Source organism: Corvus hawaiiensis, chromosome 6, assembly GCF_020740725.1.
Source record: "Corvus hawaiiensis isolate bCorHaw1 chromosome 6, bCorHaw1.pri.cur, whole genome shotgun sequence".
Classification (NCBI taxonomy): Eukaryota; Metazoa; Chordata; class Aves; order Passeriformes; family Corvidae; genus Corvus; species Corvus hawaiiensis.
In genome coordinates, this window is record NC_063218.1 from 9,707,074 (window position 1) to 9,727,756 (window position 20,683).

The 20,683-nt window shown below is 39.7% G+C and overlaps 1 protein-coding gene across 2 annotated transcripts in view; it reads right to left on the bottom strand.

The window, feature by feature from the left end:
* ASPG (asparaginase) overlaps positions 1-20,683 on the bottom strand; it is a 44,549-nt gene that overhangs the window by 13,350 nt on the left and 10,516 nt on the right. For both annotated transcript variants that reach the window (XM_048307690.1, XM_048307691.1), the window contains exons 4-12: positions 20,449-20,574; positions 18,902-18,985; positions 17,706-17,832; positions 11,463-11,575; positions 9,787-9,972; positions 6,731-6,844; positions 3,609-3,728; positions 2,452-2,547; positions 1,445-1,608 (exon numbers count right to left, since the gene is read on the bottom strand). In XM_048307690.1, coding sequence (XP_048163647.1) covers positions 1,445-1,608; positions 2,452-2,547; positions 3,609-3,728; positions 6,731-6,844; positions 9,787-9,972; positions 11,463-11,575; positions 17,706-17,832; positions 18,902-18,985; positions 20,449-20,574 — 1,130 coding nt within the window. The remainder of the gene's footprint in view (positions 1-1,444; positions 1,609-2,451; positions 2,548-3,608; positions 3,729-6,730; positions 6,845-9,786; positions 9,973-11,462; positions 11,576-17,705; positions 17,833-18,901; positions 18,986-20,448; positions 20,575-20,683) is intronic.

Below are 20,683 nucleotides of genomic sequence, written 5' to 3' on the forward strand. Positions count from 1 at the left end.
GTAGGAGTCTAATATAGGAGTGGCAATTCTAAGGAATCCAAACAACAAGCTCATGTGAAATTCCTCAGGCGGTAGATGGGTGTGGTAAAAAAAGTAGGTGCCTGATTTGCAGAAACATCTAATAGTATCTAATGCTTTAGCATTTTCTCACTTTGGACCAGAGCCACCTCTATTCATCTCCGAGGTTATTTGTTTGATTTGCTGTTGGGCTTGTTTTTGCTTTAAGTCTGCAGAGCTTATATATTCATGAGGTAAAGCAACAGCCACAAAGCCGTTCGGGACCATGGAGGAGGAATGGCAATAACGCAGCGCGGCCACGCTGGACTCCAGGTCTCACAGTCAGAGAGCCTGGGGAGTTTTCTACATCTGGTCTTTCAGACAGAAGAAGCCTTCAAGTTATTCCTGCAGCTCATGGTAATCTAGGACTGTCAGACCTCCCAGGGAGCTGACTCCAGCTTGACAGACCAGGTGAACCTGTCAACATTAGAAAGCTGTAGGAATATTTGGGGACATTCATCCATGAAGACCATGAAAATTCAATCACTCCAAGCTCCTTTACAGAAAAAAAATGGCTTTTCTCAATACAGACTGAATATGAGATACAGAGCTGAAAGTGGATCAAAGACAATGAGAGATTATGGTGTGCAGCTTCTAACACACTGGAAGACCAATGGCTCTATGAATCCCCAGGCTACACAAACTAAATCTTAAAAAATTAAATTCTGATGACTGATAACTTTTATATTCTGTATTATGGCCATTCCTTAGGACTATACAACATGGAAGAGACCAGTAAAGTGCAAGTCCATGACTACCATTCAAGAACTGCTGACATTCATAACAGCAGGAAGAGGAAATCCACAAAGCAGGCAGAGCCATGCAACCATCCCATATAATTATGAGTGGGTGGAAGGGAAAAATCAAAAAACCAGTCATCCAGCAAGAGACTCAGGAAAGCACTGGTGGAAGGGGAAGATTAAAACATGTCAACCTACCGGTATATTTTGTGCCAACTGAAACAGTCTGGTCTTGATGAGAAAGGGAAGGGCAGAAAAAAACCAGACAGCCCATGGTCCTGCACTCTCACTTCTGACAGTCAAAAAGAGTGATCAGTTTGGCTCTGTTTTATAAGGAAGCTTCAGAATAAAGAGTGGATCCTTGAAATTATGGACAAAGTCTTGGCAGGAGGACAGCAATAATTACCTTATGCTAAAATTCTGCATGCATACCAAGTTGTTTGCTTTCATTCCACATTATTTTAAAAAATCTTTTCATTTAGGCTAGTCACATCCTTTGAAATAAGCTGATATGTGTTATTTTAACTGCTGTAATTTACAGATGACTGCTGAGACAAGACAAGACCAGGACAAAGGATGGATGGGCTTGAAATCCAAAATGATAGAAGGTTCATAAACTTTATATAGAGCAGTACATAAATTGTTACCTGAACTTGATTGCATTCATCAGTGGGGTAGATCCATATCTGTCTCTGGCATAAACAGTCGCGCCAGACGTCAACAAATACTCAACTAAGGGCAGATGCCCTTCAGAGGCTGCAATGTGGAGTGGAGTTCGGCCATCGTAGTCGCCACAGCTCAGGTTTCCACCCTACAAAAAGACATATTCTTCACATGCCAAAAAGATAATGGCTGCACATTAAGTTGTTGCAAACGTCACACAGTGCATGTATAATTCTGCCACCAAATTGTTAAGCTTGTCAAACTTAATCTTGCAGCATTGTTTTAGTGCCAATAAAGATATTTATTCCACCTCCTGCATGTTCCCCACTGGGATATGCTCTTTATTACAGCACACCATACAGCAGCTTTGTGCCCACAGACTGCTAATTTTTCTTGTCTTAGTTAATTCTTACTTTCAAGATATATTTATCCTTTCTTGAGGCCCATTACCAAAATCTCAATAGTAGGGTAAACCAAGGCAAAGAGGTGAAAGAAAAAAAAGATATGACAGAGAAATGCCTGTTTCTTCTTCAGGTATAACCGAAGTTAGAGCTTTGAGGAGAGCCAGAAATCCTGAATTAGAACCGCACTGTGTTTTGCTTAAATATAATTTTCAAGTTCTTTTTTTTAATCCTGACAGATTTACATCCAAAAGGTGGATACTATGAATATGCATAAAGAAAGTTAAATGAAGAGAAAGCAGCACAAATCATTTTAAAATGTTCCAAAGTTAGCAGCTATGAACTTGCATTTTAATCTACCCGTATTTTCACAGTTCAAAAGAAAATGTAAACAGCTGAAAACCAGAGAGGAAAAAGAGCACACCAGTTCTGAAAGACAAAGACCAAGAAGTCCAGAAACCACTTGTAACAGTCATAGCACCTTGACTCTAAAACTTAGGTTGTCACTTTCCATGAGCATGGCTTCCTAACATCAATTATAGCTCTTTTTAAAAATTAATGTTTTGTACACACTGTTCATTTTACATTACCATTTCTGCTATGGCTCTTAGTGCATCTATGTCACCCAGTTTCGCTGCAGCACAAGCCAAAGGTGGAATTAATGCATCTCGTACAGCTTCTAACTCCTGAGAAACAAATAAAATTAAACATTTAATATCAGCCTCACCTCTAATGTGATTGACACCCAAGTCGTAAAAACACTGCCCTTGCTTTTATGTAAAGTTTCCAAATTAGTCATTTGGATATTTAGAAATGGTAGCATTTAGTTCTTGGAAGGAAAGAAGTCTCATGCTTGTTTTACACTTTGTCAGTCTCACATCCGTAAGATTTATATTCCTCCCTGGCAACACTACAAGTACCTGATATCTTTATAAACCATTTAAGGTGCACACACTAATTGCCATCTCTGTACTGCCGTAGCTACACACCAGCACAGTAAGAGAAACAGCACTGGTAGGAGTTGGAAAAGACCATATAGTCCATTATCCCCAAGACTGGATCAGTTTTATTAATGTGATTCCTCAGATATTTGTGTAACCTGTACTTTCAAACCTACACTGACAAGCCTCGTAGGCCCCCTGAATATTCTCCCATTCCTCATGCATACTAAAGAACTAAAGAATACATTCAGTATTCATTAGTTAATAAAAATCCCATCTTCCCTTAACCAAATTCAAGAGGAAAGGGAACATCTGTACAACCAGTACTGTATTATCTAATTTATATTTCTATTATATTTTCTAATTGGGAGGGACTAATACTAAACACCACAAATTACACTTGTTTAATGCTTCCTTAGTATCAGCCTTCTATGACTGCATGTACAATTAAGCTGTTTTACCCATTATTATTTGGATTGCTCCAAACTGTCAATACATTTGACCACAAAAATACAAAGCACTTCTTCATATCATTGATACCCTGAATTACAGCATCTGTCTGAGGCTTGTTATTGCAACCAGCCAGCCAAGAAAATAAACCCAAGATGGGGCTACAAAAAGGAGGGGAAAAAAAGTTAGTAAGTTTTTAATTAAAAATATTTTAGTTATATGATTGTCATTGTGTTCTTTCTCCCTAACTCCATATTCCGATTTTCTTTCAGCTTTGCTGTTCATCTTTAATCTAGGCTCATTTAACTTAGTTTACAGCTTTACATGATATTAATTTTAAATATTTAAGTATATACCTCCTTGCTGCTGATACTTAGAGATTTGGCAATCACTTGAATAAACTTGCTATCTCTCAAAGAGATCTTGGCTCCTGTGGGTACAACAGTCATTTCTCCTCTTAGATTCTCACTCAGCATCTGAAAAGCAAGCAATCAAACCCTTTGTTAGCAGAGGAAAAATATGGTGGTAGTCTAATAAAAAAACCTTAGAATCAAGTTAGAAAATTGTTTGGAGGAATTATGGAAACTAATTGAATGCAGACAAAAGATTAAAGAAACAGTAACTGTCCCATGCAGACTGCACGTTTTAAAAGACAAAGGAAGGAGAGAGACAGGCAAACAAAACTTTCTTCCAAAGCAAAAAAAAAAAAACCAAAATAAGCACATAACACCCCAATTTTTAGAATATGTGGACAAAAGTTCCCTAGTGGGGTAAGCTGCAGCCTACTCAAAAACACAAAGATAATGACTAATGAGCAGAGTGAGGCTTAAGACCAGAATATTCTGAAATGCTGCCTTTTGCCAGCATTCACAAACCTCAGGACTCCTACACAGACTGTGTACATAAACCTCAAAACAAAGCCCAGTGCTGCCTGTAGACGGTCATGTATTTCCATGGGTTTTCAAACAGCTCCATCAGCCCTGATTCTGTAGAAATTTGGACATAGATCAAGTTTTGAATGCAGAAAATCTACAGTAGTACCAGTCATTCAGTACCCAAACAGGCATGTAACAGTTTGCAGGATGGGTGCCTCCAATATAACTGGAAAAACAACCAAAATCAAAATGTAAAAAGGTCAGCCAATTCATGTGTACAAAGTACTTGAATAGGGCAATAAAGAAATGAAAACACTCTAAAAAACAGATTCTGGGAAACTTGGAGAACACAGATAGAAGCCAGTCATCAAGAAAAAGCAACTGGTTTCCTCAATTCTGACAATTTTACATACTGGCACTCTTTCATGAAAGGTTGCTGATGCAGCTATAAAGCACATAGTTATTTCAATTAGAATTTTAAAAAGCCGGATTGTGAAAGTTTGCAAGAAACAGATGTGATGTTGGCAGGAGGAATGCCCCAGGTTTACTTATGTCTAGGCATGCCCTTTATTAAAAAACACCCTCCAAGAGCTGACAGTACCATAGCTGTCTGCTGGAAGACTCCCATACCAACTGAGGATACCAACTGCTTTGGCACACTTTTAGAATCTGACACATTGAGATCATTGCTTTACACAGGTAACCTTAGCAATTGGCACCTGTGCTAAATGCACCCAGTGCAAAGCCCTGCGTGCCTTATTCAGTCCTACCAGCTCTCCAGACATTTGTATGTGACTGGGGGCACATTCCTTGCTCTTCATGTTGAAAGAGAATCCTAAAATAACCACGCCAGCTTCAGGAGAGCTTCTGTCTCTTGGGAGACTATTGTTTGGTGATATGTTTAGCTGAAGATATTGCCACAGACGACATATTTCCAGGCTTTCTTCTTCTCCTGGTCTCTATAACTCATTCCTGCCCAGGAAATGCAGTATGCTGTTCCCTTAGTTGTGCCAGCAGAACTGTTTGTGGGTCAGTACAATGAGTCAAATGAGGAAACCAATACTGCATAACTCAAAGAAATTGCAAAAGTTACTTTGTTTTTCAAACCATATAAAGGAGGTCCAGCATATCACCACACAAAAACCGTGTAGCACAATCCAAAGGGCAGCACATGAAAATTCAGAATTATCTTGTGACATGGTACCTGTAACACCTTATAATCAAATTCTCACCTGAGTAAGTCAGCTATCTCACCTCAGCAAACTGGATCTCAAATTAAGTTTTAACTCACACACTGAGGCAAGAAGCCAGCTGAGAAGGTTTCTCCTGTCCCAGGTCAAAAAATCCTCTGTGCAAGAAGATTAAAGCCTGCATTAAAAACAACAAGCTAGTGCGGGTGGCTTCCAGGGTCAGTGAGTGTGCCAAAGGGGTATCAGTGCTGAGCTGGGGTTTCTGAAGTGCAAATGTACAAACACATCCAACACCCCTGCTCCTCACAGCACTGTGTAGCCTGCCAGGCATGTCCTTGCACAGAGCATGTTCCAGGCATCCTCACCAAAGACACACACAGCTCCTCCTCCCATTTCTCAGAGCCAGGGCTTTAGCAAACTGCAAGCTCGCAGGCTGAAACTGTGTCTAAGCATGGTAAGTGGGACTTCCAGCCACCACACTTAGGATCACAGGTATTCAAATATGTTTGTCTCAAGAGCTGCTACTGGTTGGAAGATGTGGAGCATGAAATAATGGTCAGGTTTGTTATAGTTTTAATAAAACCAAAGCACCATCATGAGAGACATGTGCCTACAGTGTTAAGTCTGGAGAATGACTCATCACGATGTCATCTCCCAAAGTGTCAGGATTAAGATTTCACTACATAAGGCACAGAAATTCATGCATTCCTGCAGACTGCTGTTCCCTAATTCATAGCTGTATGCTCCTTGTGTAAAAGGAACATGATAAACAGCTAAGTAACTTGCAGGAAAAAAGGCCTTGATTAAGCAACCAATGAACAGTCAGAACATTGCTAAAAGGGCTCTGATTTTAAAAGCAGTTACAACTGGCTCTAGAATAATCCTCTACTTTTTATGTATTATAAAGTGTATCCTCTCTTAGAGAAATAGAATCTAATACTGTTATGAATAATGCCATAAAGGAAGAGGCTGTAGGCAATATTTATTTTCAGAATAAATATTTAATTTGTGTGAATGAGTCTGGGATGAAATCTTCACCACACTAAGATCAGTGACAAGATCTTTGCTGACTTCAGTAGGGCTGGGATTCTGTCTCCCATAAGAATTTCCACATAGAATTTTCAATACAGAAGTGTCCAAGCTAGACTACTACCATTTAAACACGGCATTTTTATGGCTCAGTGATGGTCTTCACCTGACTTATGCAGAGAATTCTTTTCTCTCCCAATCTTCATACATTTGTTTGCTTAATAGTATTTTCCATAAGAAAAAAAACCACGGGCTGTTCACATTACGGCTCTGGAACCAACTGCTTTTAAATGCAAGAGAGAAGCTCAAGGCATGAAGTTAAACAGAAGTTAGCACAGTAGATGAGAAACTTAAAGTCTTTCAAGGTCACACTGAAATATTTACCTGCCTCTTCTCCTCCCAGCTAAGGTCTCTCTTGCTGAGTGTGTATGACAGTTTAGTTAGGGCTGCCTCTGGTGTCATATCACCTCCAGGAATTACTCCAGCATCAGCAAGAGTCTGAATAAAAAGGAATAATGATTCTAATTAGCATAGCATTCAGAAATACCTGCACATACAGAGAAGGTGTTTGAAAGAGTAACTACACAGAATACAGGGTGCAGCCAAGCCTCCACTCTCTTGCTCCTCCTACTGCCACTGTAATTTTTGTACTTTCAGTTATCAAATACCAAGCAAATACTAGAGCAATCTGAATAAAGATGACTTTTACTTTAAATTCCTTTTCATGCAATAACACAGAAGAATTCCACCAAATGCTTGCCACGGTCGCTTACTATGCTAAAAGGGAAAGGTTACAGGTCCGTATCAGCTATCTGCAGAGTTGTCAGATTCCCTTTATTGAAAAGCTGCAGTTACTCTGTTTTAACCTAGTGGCATTTTGAACACTGCCAAGTAGGCTGTTCTCACACAGACATATTTACCATTCTTTTATGGGGCATTGCTTTGGATGAATTCCAGCACTACAGCGTGCTCACAGCGGGAGTGCTTTCAGATTCTTTCAGGCTGCACTAGCAGCGTATGATTTAGAAGATACAACTAAAATACGTAATTTACACAGTTCTGACAAGAACAACTGAAAAAGATGACCTGTTTAACTTATCTTTATGGTAGTTAAAAAAAATAAACCGTCTGAACAAAAGCAAAAAGAAGAAGCATCTTTGCTATGATCAGCAAGCCTTGTAAGTGTACAAGATAACAAAGACAAAGGAGATTTCAGATCTCTTGTCACTAAACTGTATCTGGGCAAATCACAGATCGCCTTCTTTGCCATAACGTGTTGCCTCACAGTAAAGCAGCTTGAACTAGGTTCTTTACACTGCATTTTACTTTTAAATACCTTGTATACAAACTTCAGCTTCAAAACTTACTCTGGCTTAACTAATATTTTCAGCAAGATACAGAGCCTTAATTAGCTCATTAACCACCTCCGAGAGACTCAGAGTAACATTTTTTAAAGTCCCATGGGAAAACATGTACAGAAAAGGTGAGAAAGTTTCTGTACTGCAGAGCTAACCAAAGAACAGTTAGGGCTTTTTCAGTGGGTTTGTGAAAGACGAGGAGGAAGGGATTTCCCAGCTTCCTTCCTGTACCTAAAGTCCCCTCAATTATAAGTTTCTACTGTGTAGATGGATCAGAGGCCAGACATTCAGTTAATTAAAACAAACACTTCAAGGGAAGCCAGGGACTCAGGTGACCTATGTGACTAGCTCGAATGAGTAAAAACTGGCCCAGCCATGTGCAAAGACCTTTGAAATATTTCATTTAAAGAAAAATCAAAGTAAAATTAACATTACAGCAACTTTACAGCATTCACTTATGATACTTCCTCCACTGAGCAGTTCCTTACGAAAAGGAGAAGGCACTGAAAGAACAAGCATGAAGTAATTCCATAGGACTTGGCTTGTTCACCATTCTCCTCAAAAGATGCCAAGAAAACAGCCTCCAACCACTGATGCTGAAGCAACATAGTACAAACCCCATATAAAAAATGGAAGCCAGAAGGGAACACGTTTCCACGCAGCCTTAAAGTGGTTCACTAAGACCTGAGTGGAATCTTCCAATTCAGCGTATCAACAGCCTGGATCAGAGTGCAAAAATCCATTTTAGGTGCCTACTTGGAGAATCTTTTAACCAGAGCATAGAAAAAGGGGTTTTTTTCTTATTTCCACACATTTTAGCAGTTCATTTCAAGCAGAAGATCACATAAAACCTAGGCTTCGTTTTCATGTTGTTTTTCAAACATAAATTTGGTGTCTTTTGTTGACTTAACTGCTTTCTTCTTTCTGAGTGAGCTGTTCTATATAATCCACATATTCCTACAGTATTTGCTACAGAGCATGGGATCTTTGCAAAAGTCACTAATTCTCAAAATATTTCCATTAAGTTATGCAACAGTTTTACCAACATCCAAATAATTGCCTGTATCAGAAAATACGAAGTTTGGATACTAAGGAGGTATAAAGAAAATCTTACAATCTCCTTTTCTTTCTCCTCAAAAAAGAATTTGTGCAAGTATTATATAAAGCTGTGTCAAAACCAAAGCTAAAAGAGGCAGGTTTCAGCACCAGACCAGGGTATTTAGGTTTGCCATGTTGTCAAAAAAGAGGCTGGCTCTGCCAGACAGGTGGTTGCTCCCAGCAAAACCAGGTGTCCAATGCAGAGGGATGAGTCACCCTCTGGTAGTGCTTCTTGGGTATTTAATGGCTGGTCCTTTTCTAAAGGCCAGTTAAACTAGCTTCCCTCACATGCAGCACATATTCTTATATGGCTTTGTGCTCTTATTAGTCCCAGTGATGTCGTGTTTTGGTACACAACTGAGAAACACACTATAAAATGCCCTGAATAGTAACGGTATGTACACAAAACCTGCTTTAAGCCAACCCTCATGGGTTAAACTAAACTGATTTCCATTCTTCAATACAGACAATTCCTTAGATACTGTTCTCCAATCTCGCCCTGAATTCAATTGTACTTCCAGTCAAATAAAGAACAGGGATTTGGATATTGCTTGCATCTACAGGCTTTCTTCATGCTCCTACATTGTAGCTAAGCAACTGTTATCCTATCAAATACTACTTTATTTGATCATCTGACCACTAAGCTAGATTTTAGCTCAATGGAATCCCTCTGAGAGAGATACTACGGATCTAATGCAAAGTATCCTGGAGTGCTGCACATGACAGGAGTGAGCAGTTGCTAATTTGGGATTTGAGCTGACTGTTTTGACCATTCAGACCAGGAGTAACAAGATCTTCTTTGCAGATATGTGTTTAAGTGCTTCCAGTTTAAGATTTTTCAGATGTAGTTACTTCATGAGCAACAACTTTACAGTTAATAAACCTGGATTTATACGCTGGGACTACTGGAAGTTTACAATCAAGTTGTATGAGTGGGATGTTTCTTTTACACAGCAGTGGAGAATGAAGTTGCACACCCCTCACCTGCCCTGTTGCATAGACAGTTTTAACAGCCCCACGTAAGCACTGGGTGCAGTTCAGAATGACCACTTTGCGTTCAGCTGCTCTCCTCAGTTCTTCCAGCAAATCTTCTCTCTTGTCTGGGGCATTGCCACTTCCATAAGTTTCCAGTACTATGCCCTCAATTGGAGGCTGAAGAAATGCTTTTACCTGTTTAAAAACAAGACAGGGAAGAGAGACAAAAGGTATGTTTAAATCATCCTTAAATTTTCCACATATGGCACAGCATTTTTAAAAATGATCTATTCCTGCTATGGTTTTACAGGCTCTCATGCCTTATAGTCTTCTCACACCCTTCTGTGCTTCCCTTTTGCAATAACTGAGACTGTAGAATAAGCTTTAAAAACATGAGACTTTCCCTCTCTGGCTTCCTTCAAAATTTCTAGAGGGTTAGATTTTAAAATAAACTGTTTTGTACAGTCATTACCTGATGTGAAAAAGGATGCTACTGTTTAAGTGCAATTAACAGGCTGTACTGTTGCACCACTCTTTGGTGCAACAAAAAGGTACATTTACACTTATGAAATAAATGTTGAATTATTAACTGAGATTAGAACTCCACACCCCTGCCCAGATTTTTCTGCTTTAGCAAAGAGTTTTGCTAACCAACGTCCGCCCAAGAGGCAGAGTGTTTCACCTTTCAGGAAAGAACATTCTAATGAAGCATGAAGTTTTTTAACCCAAAACCGAATTGATTTAACTCAGAGGCACTAATATATTTTGAGCCAGTTGATATTGAAGTAGATATTGTGCCTCACTGTAAGAGAATGCCTAGCAGAGTTCTCTTCCTAGAAAGATGTGTTTTCAACAATCTAGACGTTTCCTTACTGATCACATATGCTAAATGCAAGCCCCCATATGCAATGTAAACCCCCATGAGGCTAACTATGCAGCTGGAGTTTTATTGCAAATATACCACCCCTCTGTATTTCCATCTGTTCATATTCACCTAAAAAGAATGGTGATATAATTGGGGAGTGCTGCTTAAACTACTGGATTCAATTTAAGACAGCAAGAGCCACAAAAGACCTGTCAATTTAATGGAACTAATATTAGACAAAAATTTAAAGACTAATTTACCTAAAATCACAGTCTGCAAAATAATTTCTAAAGGCAAAAAAATCCCACTTCTCATTTTCAGCAGCAAAATCCCACTTTTCATTTTCAGCTCTGTATGAATGCTGAGGGTCATGTTAACCATCAGTGTGAGACAAAATGAACCTTAAAAAAGAAGCATGAGTTGTAGAAATAATCACACTCCACACACCATATTGTCTATTTTTTGACAAGATACCTATTAATATGCCTCAATATGCAGCAGGAGAATATCTCCCTCGTCACTGTAGCTTGCACCTGTCTAGAAAACCACACTTGACCTATTTATAAACCCTGATAAGAAATTAATTTTAAGTTCCAGAGCCCAGGCAATTCATACAAAAGATATTTGAAAAGCTTTTATCAATCGTTTATGGCATATGAAAATAGTCTTTGAATGTCCTGATATTTAAAAAAATGTTTATTGGAAGACAGATCCTTTCCCTTCCCTCCAAAACCCCAATCACTGCTCCAAACAATGCAGCTTTCCTATATCTATTTGAGCATCATTTCACTCATTTCCAAAATGAAGTGGTGACACTTACAGCAGCAGCAGTGATTCCTGGGAAGATCCGCAGAAGTCCAACATTCCTGTTCATATTGGTGTGAACTCGAAATTTCTTTTTGGTATTGGCTCTCCAAACCGTTTCCCAGTTTACTATTTAAAGAAATAGCCTTTTTAATTTAAGACATACTATTAAGTACACTTGTAGTACTTCATGCTTACAACTCTCTTAGGCAGGGGATTCATGAAAGACAATGTATTTTTTAAAGAGGAAATGAAGGCCCATTTAAGACAGAAGAACTGGCAGCTGGTCTGGCATAGGTGAGATATTTACTTGTCATACACTGACCTGAACTTCACTGTTATGTAGCTGGCCTGATACAAGCTGGATTCATGTTTGGAAAACAGACCTGGATCTTCTGAGACGTAAGAGATGACAAATGCAGTTACTGTTGCTGCTAATCACCTCCAGAGTTTATTAGGTAGTTATTAACGATTAAATAAAATAGCAAGGATTCAATTAACTCCGATTATACATTTAGAGCCAGAAGCCAGCTGTTTAATAGTTTGTTTGTGTTCCATTATTAGAAGCCAAGTCATGCATTATTGATTTCAAAATTTTACTACTTCAGTGTAGGAGTGCAGCATTGGTAGCACTGATGGCTCCTACAAGGCAGTGGAAGGGGTTTAACAAATAGCAGCCAACAGCTCAGAGCATTGTGCCTCCATGAAAATAGACCATGCTGTAAAGCTGCCTGCTTCCCCTTCATGAGTTAAGCTTTTGAGATTTTGGAGAAACTCCCAAACAGCAAGACAGATAAAAGATCTACGTGCATAATACTGACTTGCTCTCAGCCATGCAGAGAGTTACTCACACCAATTACTGTTGCAACTTCTTGTTATCAGCAGACAGCCACTTACAAAAAAAAAAAAAAAAAAATCAAGAGTAAATGTAAAAGCCTCCATTGAAGCCTGCTCAATTGCCACATTACCAGAGATACTAAAAACTACATAATCCATTAAGTTGGGACAAAAAATAGCTGTCTCCTATAAGACTCTATGAACTTTCCTTCCCTGTCACCAACTAGAGCCTCTGTTCTTTCTAAAAAATGCCATTCACCATTAAACAGGTCACAAGCAGTAGGCTCAGCACTTTTTTGTCCAACCAGTCACACTTTAGCACATGGATTCCTACTGCCCTGGCACTGGGAGAATAGAAGTACAGACCATTTCTGCAGCTTCTTTCTTTCTGAGAAGCTGTCCAGCATGACTCTGAAAGCACCTGGCTGGACTTGTTATCCAAGTAGCTCTCAAAGGCCTCTGGGAGCTTTCCAGAGCCATTTAGAGACCTGCAGGAGGAACTCAGGTAAGTGCAGAGCCTGTGCATTTGTTCTGCACAGGTTCTGCATGAGGTTCACAGGCCTGGCTAACCACATTCAACATGTGCACTGTGCTTTAAGAAGCAGAAGTGTTTAGCAATAAATCCGTTCCTCTCAGCCTTCTAAAAAACAGGTTAACTCTTTAAAAGCAGCCTCCTCTATAAGAAGGGATGGCAATAAAATTGTATCACAGCTTGCTTTTCTTTTATCCTCCATAAAGTAGGAGTCCCTGCCAAAACTTCACAAATGCATTCTACTACGTTTGGCAACTGTGAGCATCCCTGATGCCTGTAACCAACTTGAAGAATGAACTGAGGAAACCTGCCTTGGCATGGAGCACTAAGACACTGCCAAAAGCAGAAGACCAAGGAAAGAGATCAGAGGACCGGTTCAGAAGTCAGACCAACACCAGGCCTATACCTGTACTCTTGGAGTACACTCTACCAAATAACATCTCCAAGATAAATTTAATGCATGCAGACATAGTATAGTGATGTAATTCCAAGTTATATTAAAAAGAAGATAAAGATTGCCCTGCCCCTGAGTTAACATTCGCTTGGTCATGAACCTCGTCAGCCTACATAACGTGTTTGGTGCTGCAGACTCCACAGATGTCAGTTTTCCATTTGCCAAACAAGTCTAAAAGGCAGAACAAAAGGCAAATGTGATGCAAGAGCCAAAGAGAAACAAATACACATAAAAGCCCAACTTCATCTCAGATTTACTCAGAACTGTTGGAAATGAGGCAGGACACCACGCAAGAGAAAAAAAAAATTAGAACACACCCTTTGCATCCTCCATCTCAAAGTTTACATCCCCAAACAGGAACAATATTTATGTCACATAGATAAGTTCAAGCATCTTCATTGTACCGAGTAAACCAGCTGTCTTCCTGTATCACACCACAGAGCAATCTTCTTTTTTTGTTAAGTTAAAAAAGCCCCAAGAACATAAGAATCACTAACAGTTCCTAAGTAAGAAACTCATATACAAGCAAGTGAAGTACAAAAAGCTGCATCTATTGGTGTTCACAACACTTTTTTATCTTATGGATAAGAGTGAATAATCAGGGATACTCAGTTTTGGCACAGCACAGAAAACAGTAACCTGCTCTGACTTGGGTGGCCTGTGCTTGTGAAGAGTTTAACTGATACAGCACAATGAATCATGTAAATGTGGAAGCAAAAGTGAGGAACAAACAGAAGCTAGCTACTAGTGTGGCACAGCAGAAAGAACGTTTCTAAAGCAGTGTACATAAAATAAAGAAGTAATGGCTATTTACATACTATACTCACAATGGCTTGGGGTAGATTGTTCTATTAAAGGAGACTGCATTCAAGATATTGAGGCCTTCTGTTTACTCTTCCAAACCAAACCATCACATAAACAGTAGTCAGATATTTCCAATCTCCTCCTCCATACCAAACACTATAGCCTCTAAAATTACTGCCAAAAAATTACATCTTTATCTTATGCAGCTTTATTCACACACATACACAAAACATGGTGATTGGGTAAGCACCAAAAAAAATCAACGTGACTTAAAATAAAAGTAACTCTACACAGATCAGAAAGCAGCAAATCCCCCTCCCCAACGTTAAACAGAGCCTATGCCACAGTGCAGATTTCAGCTTATAACAGGAGAGCAGCCACTGAGAGCGACACCTCCCTTAGGAGTGGTGACTGAACTCCGAGTTATGAAATCAAACAAGAAATACAGCTTTTCTTGATTGCAGAGCTCCATGTAAACAGCAGTGCCCTCTTCTCATCCTTTGCAGGGCTACAGGCAAGCCCTACCATTACATAAGCTGCCCCAGCGCTCACTGCGATTCACGGCAGCAGCCGAGGGGTGGGGAGCACAGGCCAACCTATGGCTGCAAACTCCTGCAGGAGGCAAACAAGCACAGACCCCCGGTTTTGGCAGTTTGTTATAAAACAATCAACATACATCTTTGGGAATGAATATTTAAATTGACTGGTGTCCTTGCAACAACCAAGGTGCCTACACAGAAGGGAGCGGAGATGGGGATCAAAAGCACTCCAGTGAAGAGAGCTGGCATTTGCCTTCATACATGAATGACCTGGGCTTTCTATATAGACAACCAACCAAGATGCAGACTTGGCCAGTGACTAATAGCTTCTTTCTAACGAGATTTGTGGGTAAACAAGCCCAAAAGGGCTTTCTAACCTGCTGCTGCTGTGCCACATCTGCACACACAGTCACACAGGCTCTATCCCCTGCACAGGTTGTCTCTCATAATATGGTCCTGTACATGTGCACCACTCCCAGAAGATGCATGTGTGATGAAGAAAAGTCCAGCCACAGTAACAAAGCAGGTTTCGTGTGTGCTTCATTAGGACAATCAAGAATAAAGGAAAGTAATTACAAAATATACTGAAAATCTTTACAGATTTCAACAGAAATAGTCTTCCTTGTCTTGCCTGCTTTAAAAATATGGGAGAAATAAGGTAAGGTCTTTTATTTGGTAAGCTTTGAGATTTTAGAAATATTTTTTATTATTTCTATACTGTCCATTTCATACAGAGATTTCTGATTCTGCTGCAAAAGTATTTTCCATCAGCACTGGGTTTCTTACTCAGCTCAGGAGTGGGCTAGAATTTTTCATTTCTTACAGGAGTTTCTTGTGCTAAGTTGGAAGTCCTAAGGAAGTTGACACACTTGCTCATCTGGAACTGGGTAACACAACTCCTAGGCATTGCTAACACAGCTAAGGATCTGGCTGAGAACACAGCCAGTTATGGGATTAGAAATCCCCTGGGAGACTCATCTGAAAAGGGAACAGGATAAAAAATGGATATCATAAATGAAAAAGAGAGCTGGAAGGGTAAGGGAGGGAAGAAGACTAAGCTTCTCCCTCTTCTTTCTAGTTCTGAAGTAGATTTTATATGCTCTGCTGAGCCGTGAACAGCATGTCTTCCCATTCCTGTGCACCAACCTATGATCCCACTATGCTCCCCACTTCCTCCATCCTGCTACCTCTCCCCTTCTGCTTCCCTGGAATTTTCATTCCCAGCTTTGTTAGAACCAGGGAGCCTGAGGAAGAGCTTCTGCACATGGCCTACTCCTCCTGGCATCCTCAGGCTGCTCTCCATAATGCTGAATCAGCCAGAGTCAGCCCTGTCTACAAGAGGATTAAGACATATTATATAAAGTCATTTGGACAAAAAAAAAAGTTAAAAGATGCTAGATTTGTTTGGTTTGTTTTTAAAAGCCCAAGTGGTTCCTTGTCTCCATGAAAGCTTCATACAAGGACCATACAAGCAAACTCAAGGGAGACAGCAATGTTTCAAACAATTTCTTTGGACAAAATAAAGCAGCACTAGTAGATTGCCCTTACTATAAACTATGTTCTTTCAAAATGAAACAATCCTTCACTAGTGACACCGTCATCTTGGATAAATGATGCTACCCTAACTGGGTAATCAACTGAAGCAAATAAAAATAGAGCCTATCACACCATCAGTTTTTAAATCAGAAATCCCCACTGATCCCAATGAGGCATTTACTGAAAAGATAATGGGACCCAATATGGGCCAAGGGAAGTGCTTAATAACTTTCTCATTTTTCTACTCTAGACAAGGAATCACAAAACAGTTCATTCAAATCCAAGAGAGGAATAGCATGCAATTTGCAGCTTGATTTCATTATTGATCGGTCGGTAAACGGAATTTATTCATACCCTGTTTGATGCAGTTCATACAAACCCAAGAAAGAAGATTCTCCCCAGTTTAGTGCAACAATCAGCACTTCCACTGATTTCAGAGACAACCTATTTGGCACAGCACAACAGTAGCAGACTCTACCTGAGATATGTCTTACAGACAACTAACAGGATTTCACGGGCTTCCTCAGTTTGTATCTGGCCGCTACAAACACAGCACCTTGATCCTGAAACTTTGTTAAGTGACTTCCACTCCTTAGGTGGAAGGGAGAAGTTTATTTTTTTGTGGAATGTCTTTCTCTAGCAGTAGAATCCATTCAGAATGGCACATTGCATGGCACAGGGCTAGGTCTCCTACTGCCACTAATGGCACATATCAGAAGATTTCAGGAACACCCTCCTGTTCTTTTTTTTTTTTTTGTAACAATGAGGACTGTCACCAAGTCCTACTCTTTTTTAATACCTAGTCTATCCAAAAGTGGCTCAGATTTTTTAGAACTGTCCTTTAGTATGTTTTCTGGCAGCTACATTTGGCTAGATTCCAAATGTGTCTCTCTTCTCCCCTCTCCAAAGAAAGGGTGCAATTTGTCCAAGAACACTCATCTAATGACTTTGCAAGTGGGTACTAAAACCTTCATGTAGTCTTTCCCCTCCTTAAGAAACAGACACATAAAAATTACGGGGAGCCTGAATAAGTTTGGGGAAAAAAAACTTCACATATTTTAGGTCTGCTGTTGTGTGTTTGCACTTCAGACAGGTCCTAAATATCCAGTAAAACATCTTACACAATGACATGCAACAGAGTTAGACTGTTGAAGCTGCAAGTACTCTGCAATGACTTTTTTCCCAATTTCAGAGCCCAGCATGGCCATTAATGAGATGAAACTCTTTGTTCTTTCAGTCCTGACTCCCTCATTTTATCTTTGGAGCAAGGTTTTCCTGACACAGGGGCAACATTCCCTCTGGTTAGTCTGGATGTCTAGTCAAAGTCAGTCTAGCTCACATCTATATTCAATAGATAAATGCAGTTGAGTCACAAAGTCTCAGCCTTACTAATATTTAAACAGATTTAGAGCAGATGAAGTGAAGTCAAGTTACAGGACCTTCAAAGATATTTTACTTTAAAAACGACATTTCAACTACATAAGCACAGGTTCCTTTCAGCTACAGTTCTATTGCAAGCGGCATAAATTACATGGCTTAAGAGATGATGTTGCTTACTTGTAATATCAACCTCAGCATTTGCAAGTGGAGGCAGGTTAGGTGAGGAAAAGGCATTGAAACTCCCAGCATCCACCTTAGTCACCCTATTTCCCCTGTACAGTTTATTATAAAAATACAGGCACACCTGCAAGACAAGTAAAGAAACAGGTCTATGAATAAGCCAGTAATTAAAAGATGCAGTAGATAAATACTGTAGTCCGTCCTTTATAAAGTGTTTTCTAAATCTTTAAAGCAACTCAGAGGCTAGTAGATGTTTACAAGTCTAACCCTTTCAAAAAGAGTTGGCACATCTGTCACACATTGGTTTAAGAATTTAAGAACAAAACAAGTTAAGAGCTAACTAGTTTCATAATCCTCTCATGAGGCTTAGTCTAGGAGACAGCAAATTTGCCTGAGTCCTCTTCAGAGATGGAGGAAAGAAACAGTGTGAACTTTTTAATAAATTCTTCAGTTATGTATAAATTCAGAGTCCAAAACATAACGAAAGGCCTGGTGAAAATGAGGATAACTTCCAAAAAAGTTACCATACATAAATAATTACATTCCTTCTCAAGTCTGTTAAAGGTTGTCAACTTGAAGGAAAAGAGACACCTCAAAGCTGTTATCAGTTATTAAGATCTTGGCCAGTCAGCTGTTGCTGTTGTTTTACAAGAACAGGCTTTGGGAGCATGGCAGAAGTAAAATGAGGTGCAACCTGACCCATTTTCTCTCAGAGTTTTGGGCTGCACAGCACAAACAGCAGGGTGCTGAGACTATGGAGGTACCTCCATGTTCATTAGGTGTGTCACTCTCGACACTTCAATCCTTAGGAACAGAGCTAGAAGACACTCCTAGACACACACACAGTTCTATAGTGACTGGAGAACTTCAAAGTAACATTCAGTTAAAAAACCGACTTACAGGTGTTTCAGATCCCACATATTTGCAAGAGAACCTCCAGTTTCAAGCCTGCTGCAGCATATATTTCAGATTTGAGAGTCCTTCTAGATTGTGTATGGGCAAATGGGATATGACCAATGTGAGAACAGCACATGCTTTGCCAAGCAAGCACTGTTACCTCAGTGGAATCCATTCATCTTCCTGTTTAAGTACAATTCCTTACTGCCTACTGGATATTTAGTGAGTATTTAAGTTTGTGTCCTGGCTAGAGAGAGAAATGCAGCTTCTTAGATGGTCTTCCCAGGCAAACAGACCTCAGGAATCACGAATTGCCCAGCCATCAGCAGTGCCCCCAGAAGGTTGTCTCGGCCATCATTCTGCAGCTCATAAATGGGCACCTGAAGAACAGAGACTGGAATTACACCTGAGCCCTTATATAAAGCCTACACAGCAGAAAAAATGAGTCCAACTTATGCAATACAAATACATGAATAATTTATGTAACAATGATTTATGACAAAAAAAGTTTTCCTTCTTCACCCAAACTATTTTAAACTGCAGCAGATGGCAAGATTTCTCTCTCTGCTTAACATAATTTTATAATTTAAGTGCTTAAAAACTAAGAGAGATTTTTCTAATGTCATTAAGGATATTAACACTAGTTCAGGAAAAATACAAAAACTAGCAAGTAGGCATAGTTGAAAGTGACTGAGCATAGGAGAAGTGATGATAGAGAGGAAAAGCAACACCCCTGAACATACAGAACTGTCACGATAGGCTTCACAACAGCTCTCTTGCACCATCTTTCCTCATAGCATAGTAAAACTGAGCCAGCAGGTTATTACTGACAGAAAAGGGCAAGATTAAAAACAGAAATGGTCTGCTGAGTGATGATTTCCATGCCTTTTCAGACTGCCTCTTTATTAAAAGAGAGTGCTTCTTTCATCAACTATTAAAAAAGAAATCACATGCTCCCTTGCTGGATCATATGTCAGATAGATCTCCAAGCAATAAAACCAAAAAGAAAGCAAAACCTTGACCGATGTATCATGACTACACTGCTCCACGTCAAGACAGCAAGTGGGAGCCTACTCCTTCCTAGACTTTTGTATTTTGACTTCAAATAGACCACATGTGAAAGGGAAGTTATGAGATTGGGGACGGGAATTTTACAATGTGATGTTTCATCTCTCCTTTGTGATTAGAGCTGTATTTTACACTCAAGCAAGCTATTCTAGTAAGACAACCCATTCCCCTCAGACAATATGCAAAGGGCTGATCTCCAGCAAAGAAAATGAAAATTAATAAATGCAGTCTTTAGAGGAAAGGAAACAGACCATATTAGATGCTTTGTGGAACAGAAATTATCAAAAATGCATCTAATGCTTTAAGTTTATTTTTAAAATTATAAAGAATGCAACAATGACTAACATAAGTTGAGATAACAACTGATGAAGTAAAAAATACTAAGCTTCAGGGCTTTTAAAGAAAAAAAGACAGCTGACAACCAGTGGCCACCTGAGGCTGGAAAAATGCTTCTCATATAAACCAATTAACACACAATGGCCAATGACAGGATCTTATGTCTTTCTCTGAAGCATCTGGCCCCAGCCATAATGAACTCCTTGTCTGATTTGGTACAGAGTTGTGAAGTCATTAATGATAAAATTAATGGGGCAGATCCTCAGCTGGTGAGCCTGACATTTCTCACTCGTTTCTGTCAGCACTGGGACGATTCACCCTGGCCAGGGGCCTGGCCAGCACTGCTAAGCTGTACAGTGATAATCAGGATACAACCAGGTTCTGCATATAAAAACCAAAAATGAGAATTCCTGCTTCAACTTCAAATGAATTCTATTACCTGAGATCCTGTGAGAACAACAGTTTTGCCCAGGTTCTCACACATGAAGGACAGGGCTGAAGCTGTGTATGCCATAGTATCAGTACCGTGCAGGATCACAAAGCCATCGTACTTCTCGTAGTGCTCCTGAAGGGGAAGAGACAGTTTTCACACTGTTAAAGCAATGCCCTGGCACCAGCAGGTGAGGTACACAGTGCATTACTTCCACTGATGCAGGCAACAGCACAATGCTTTA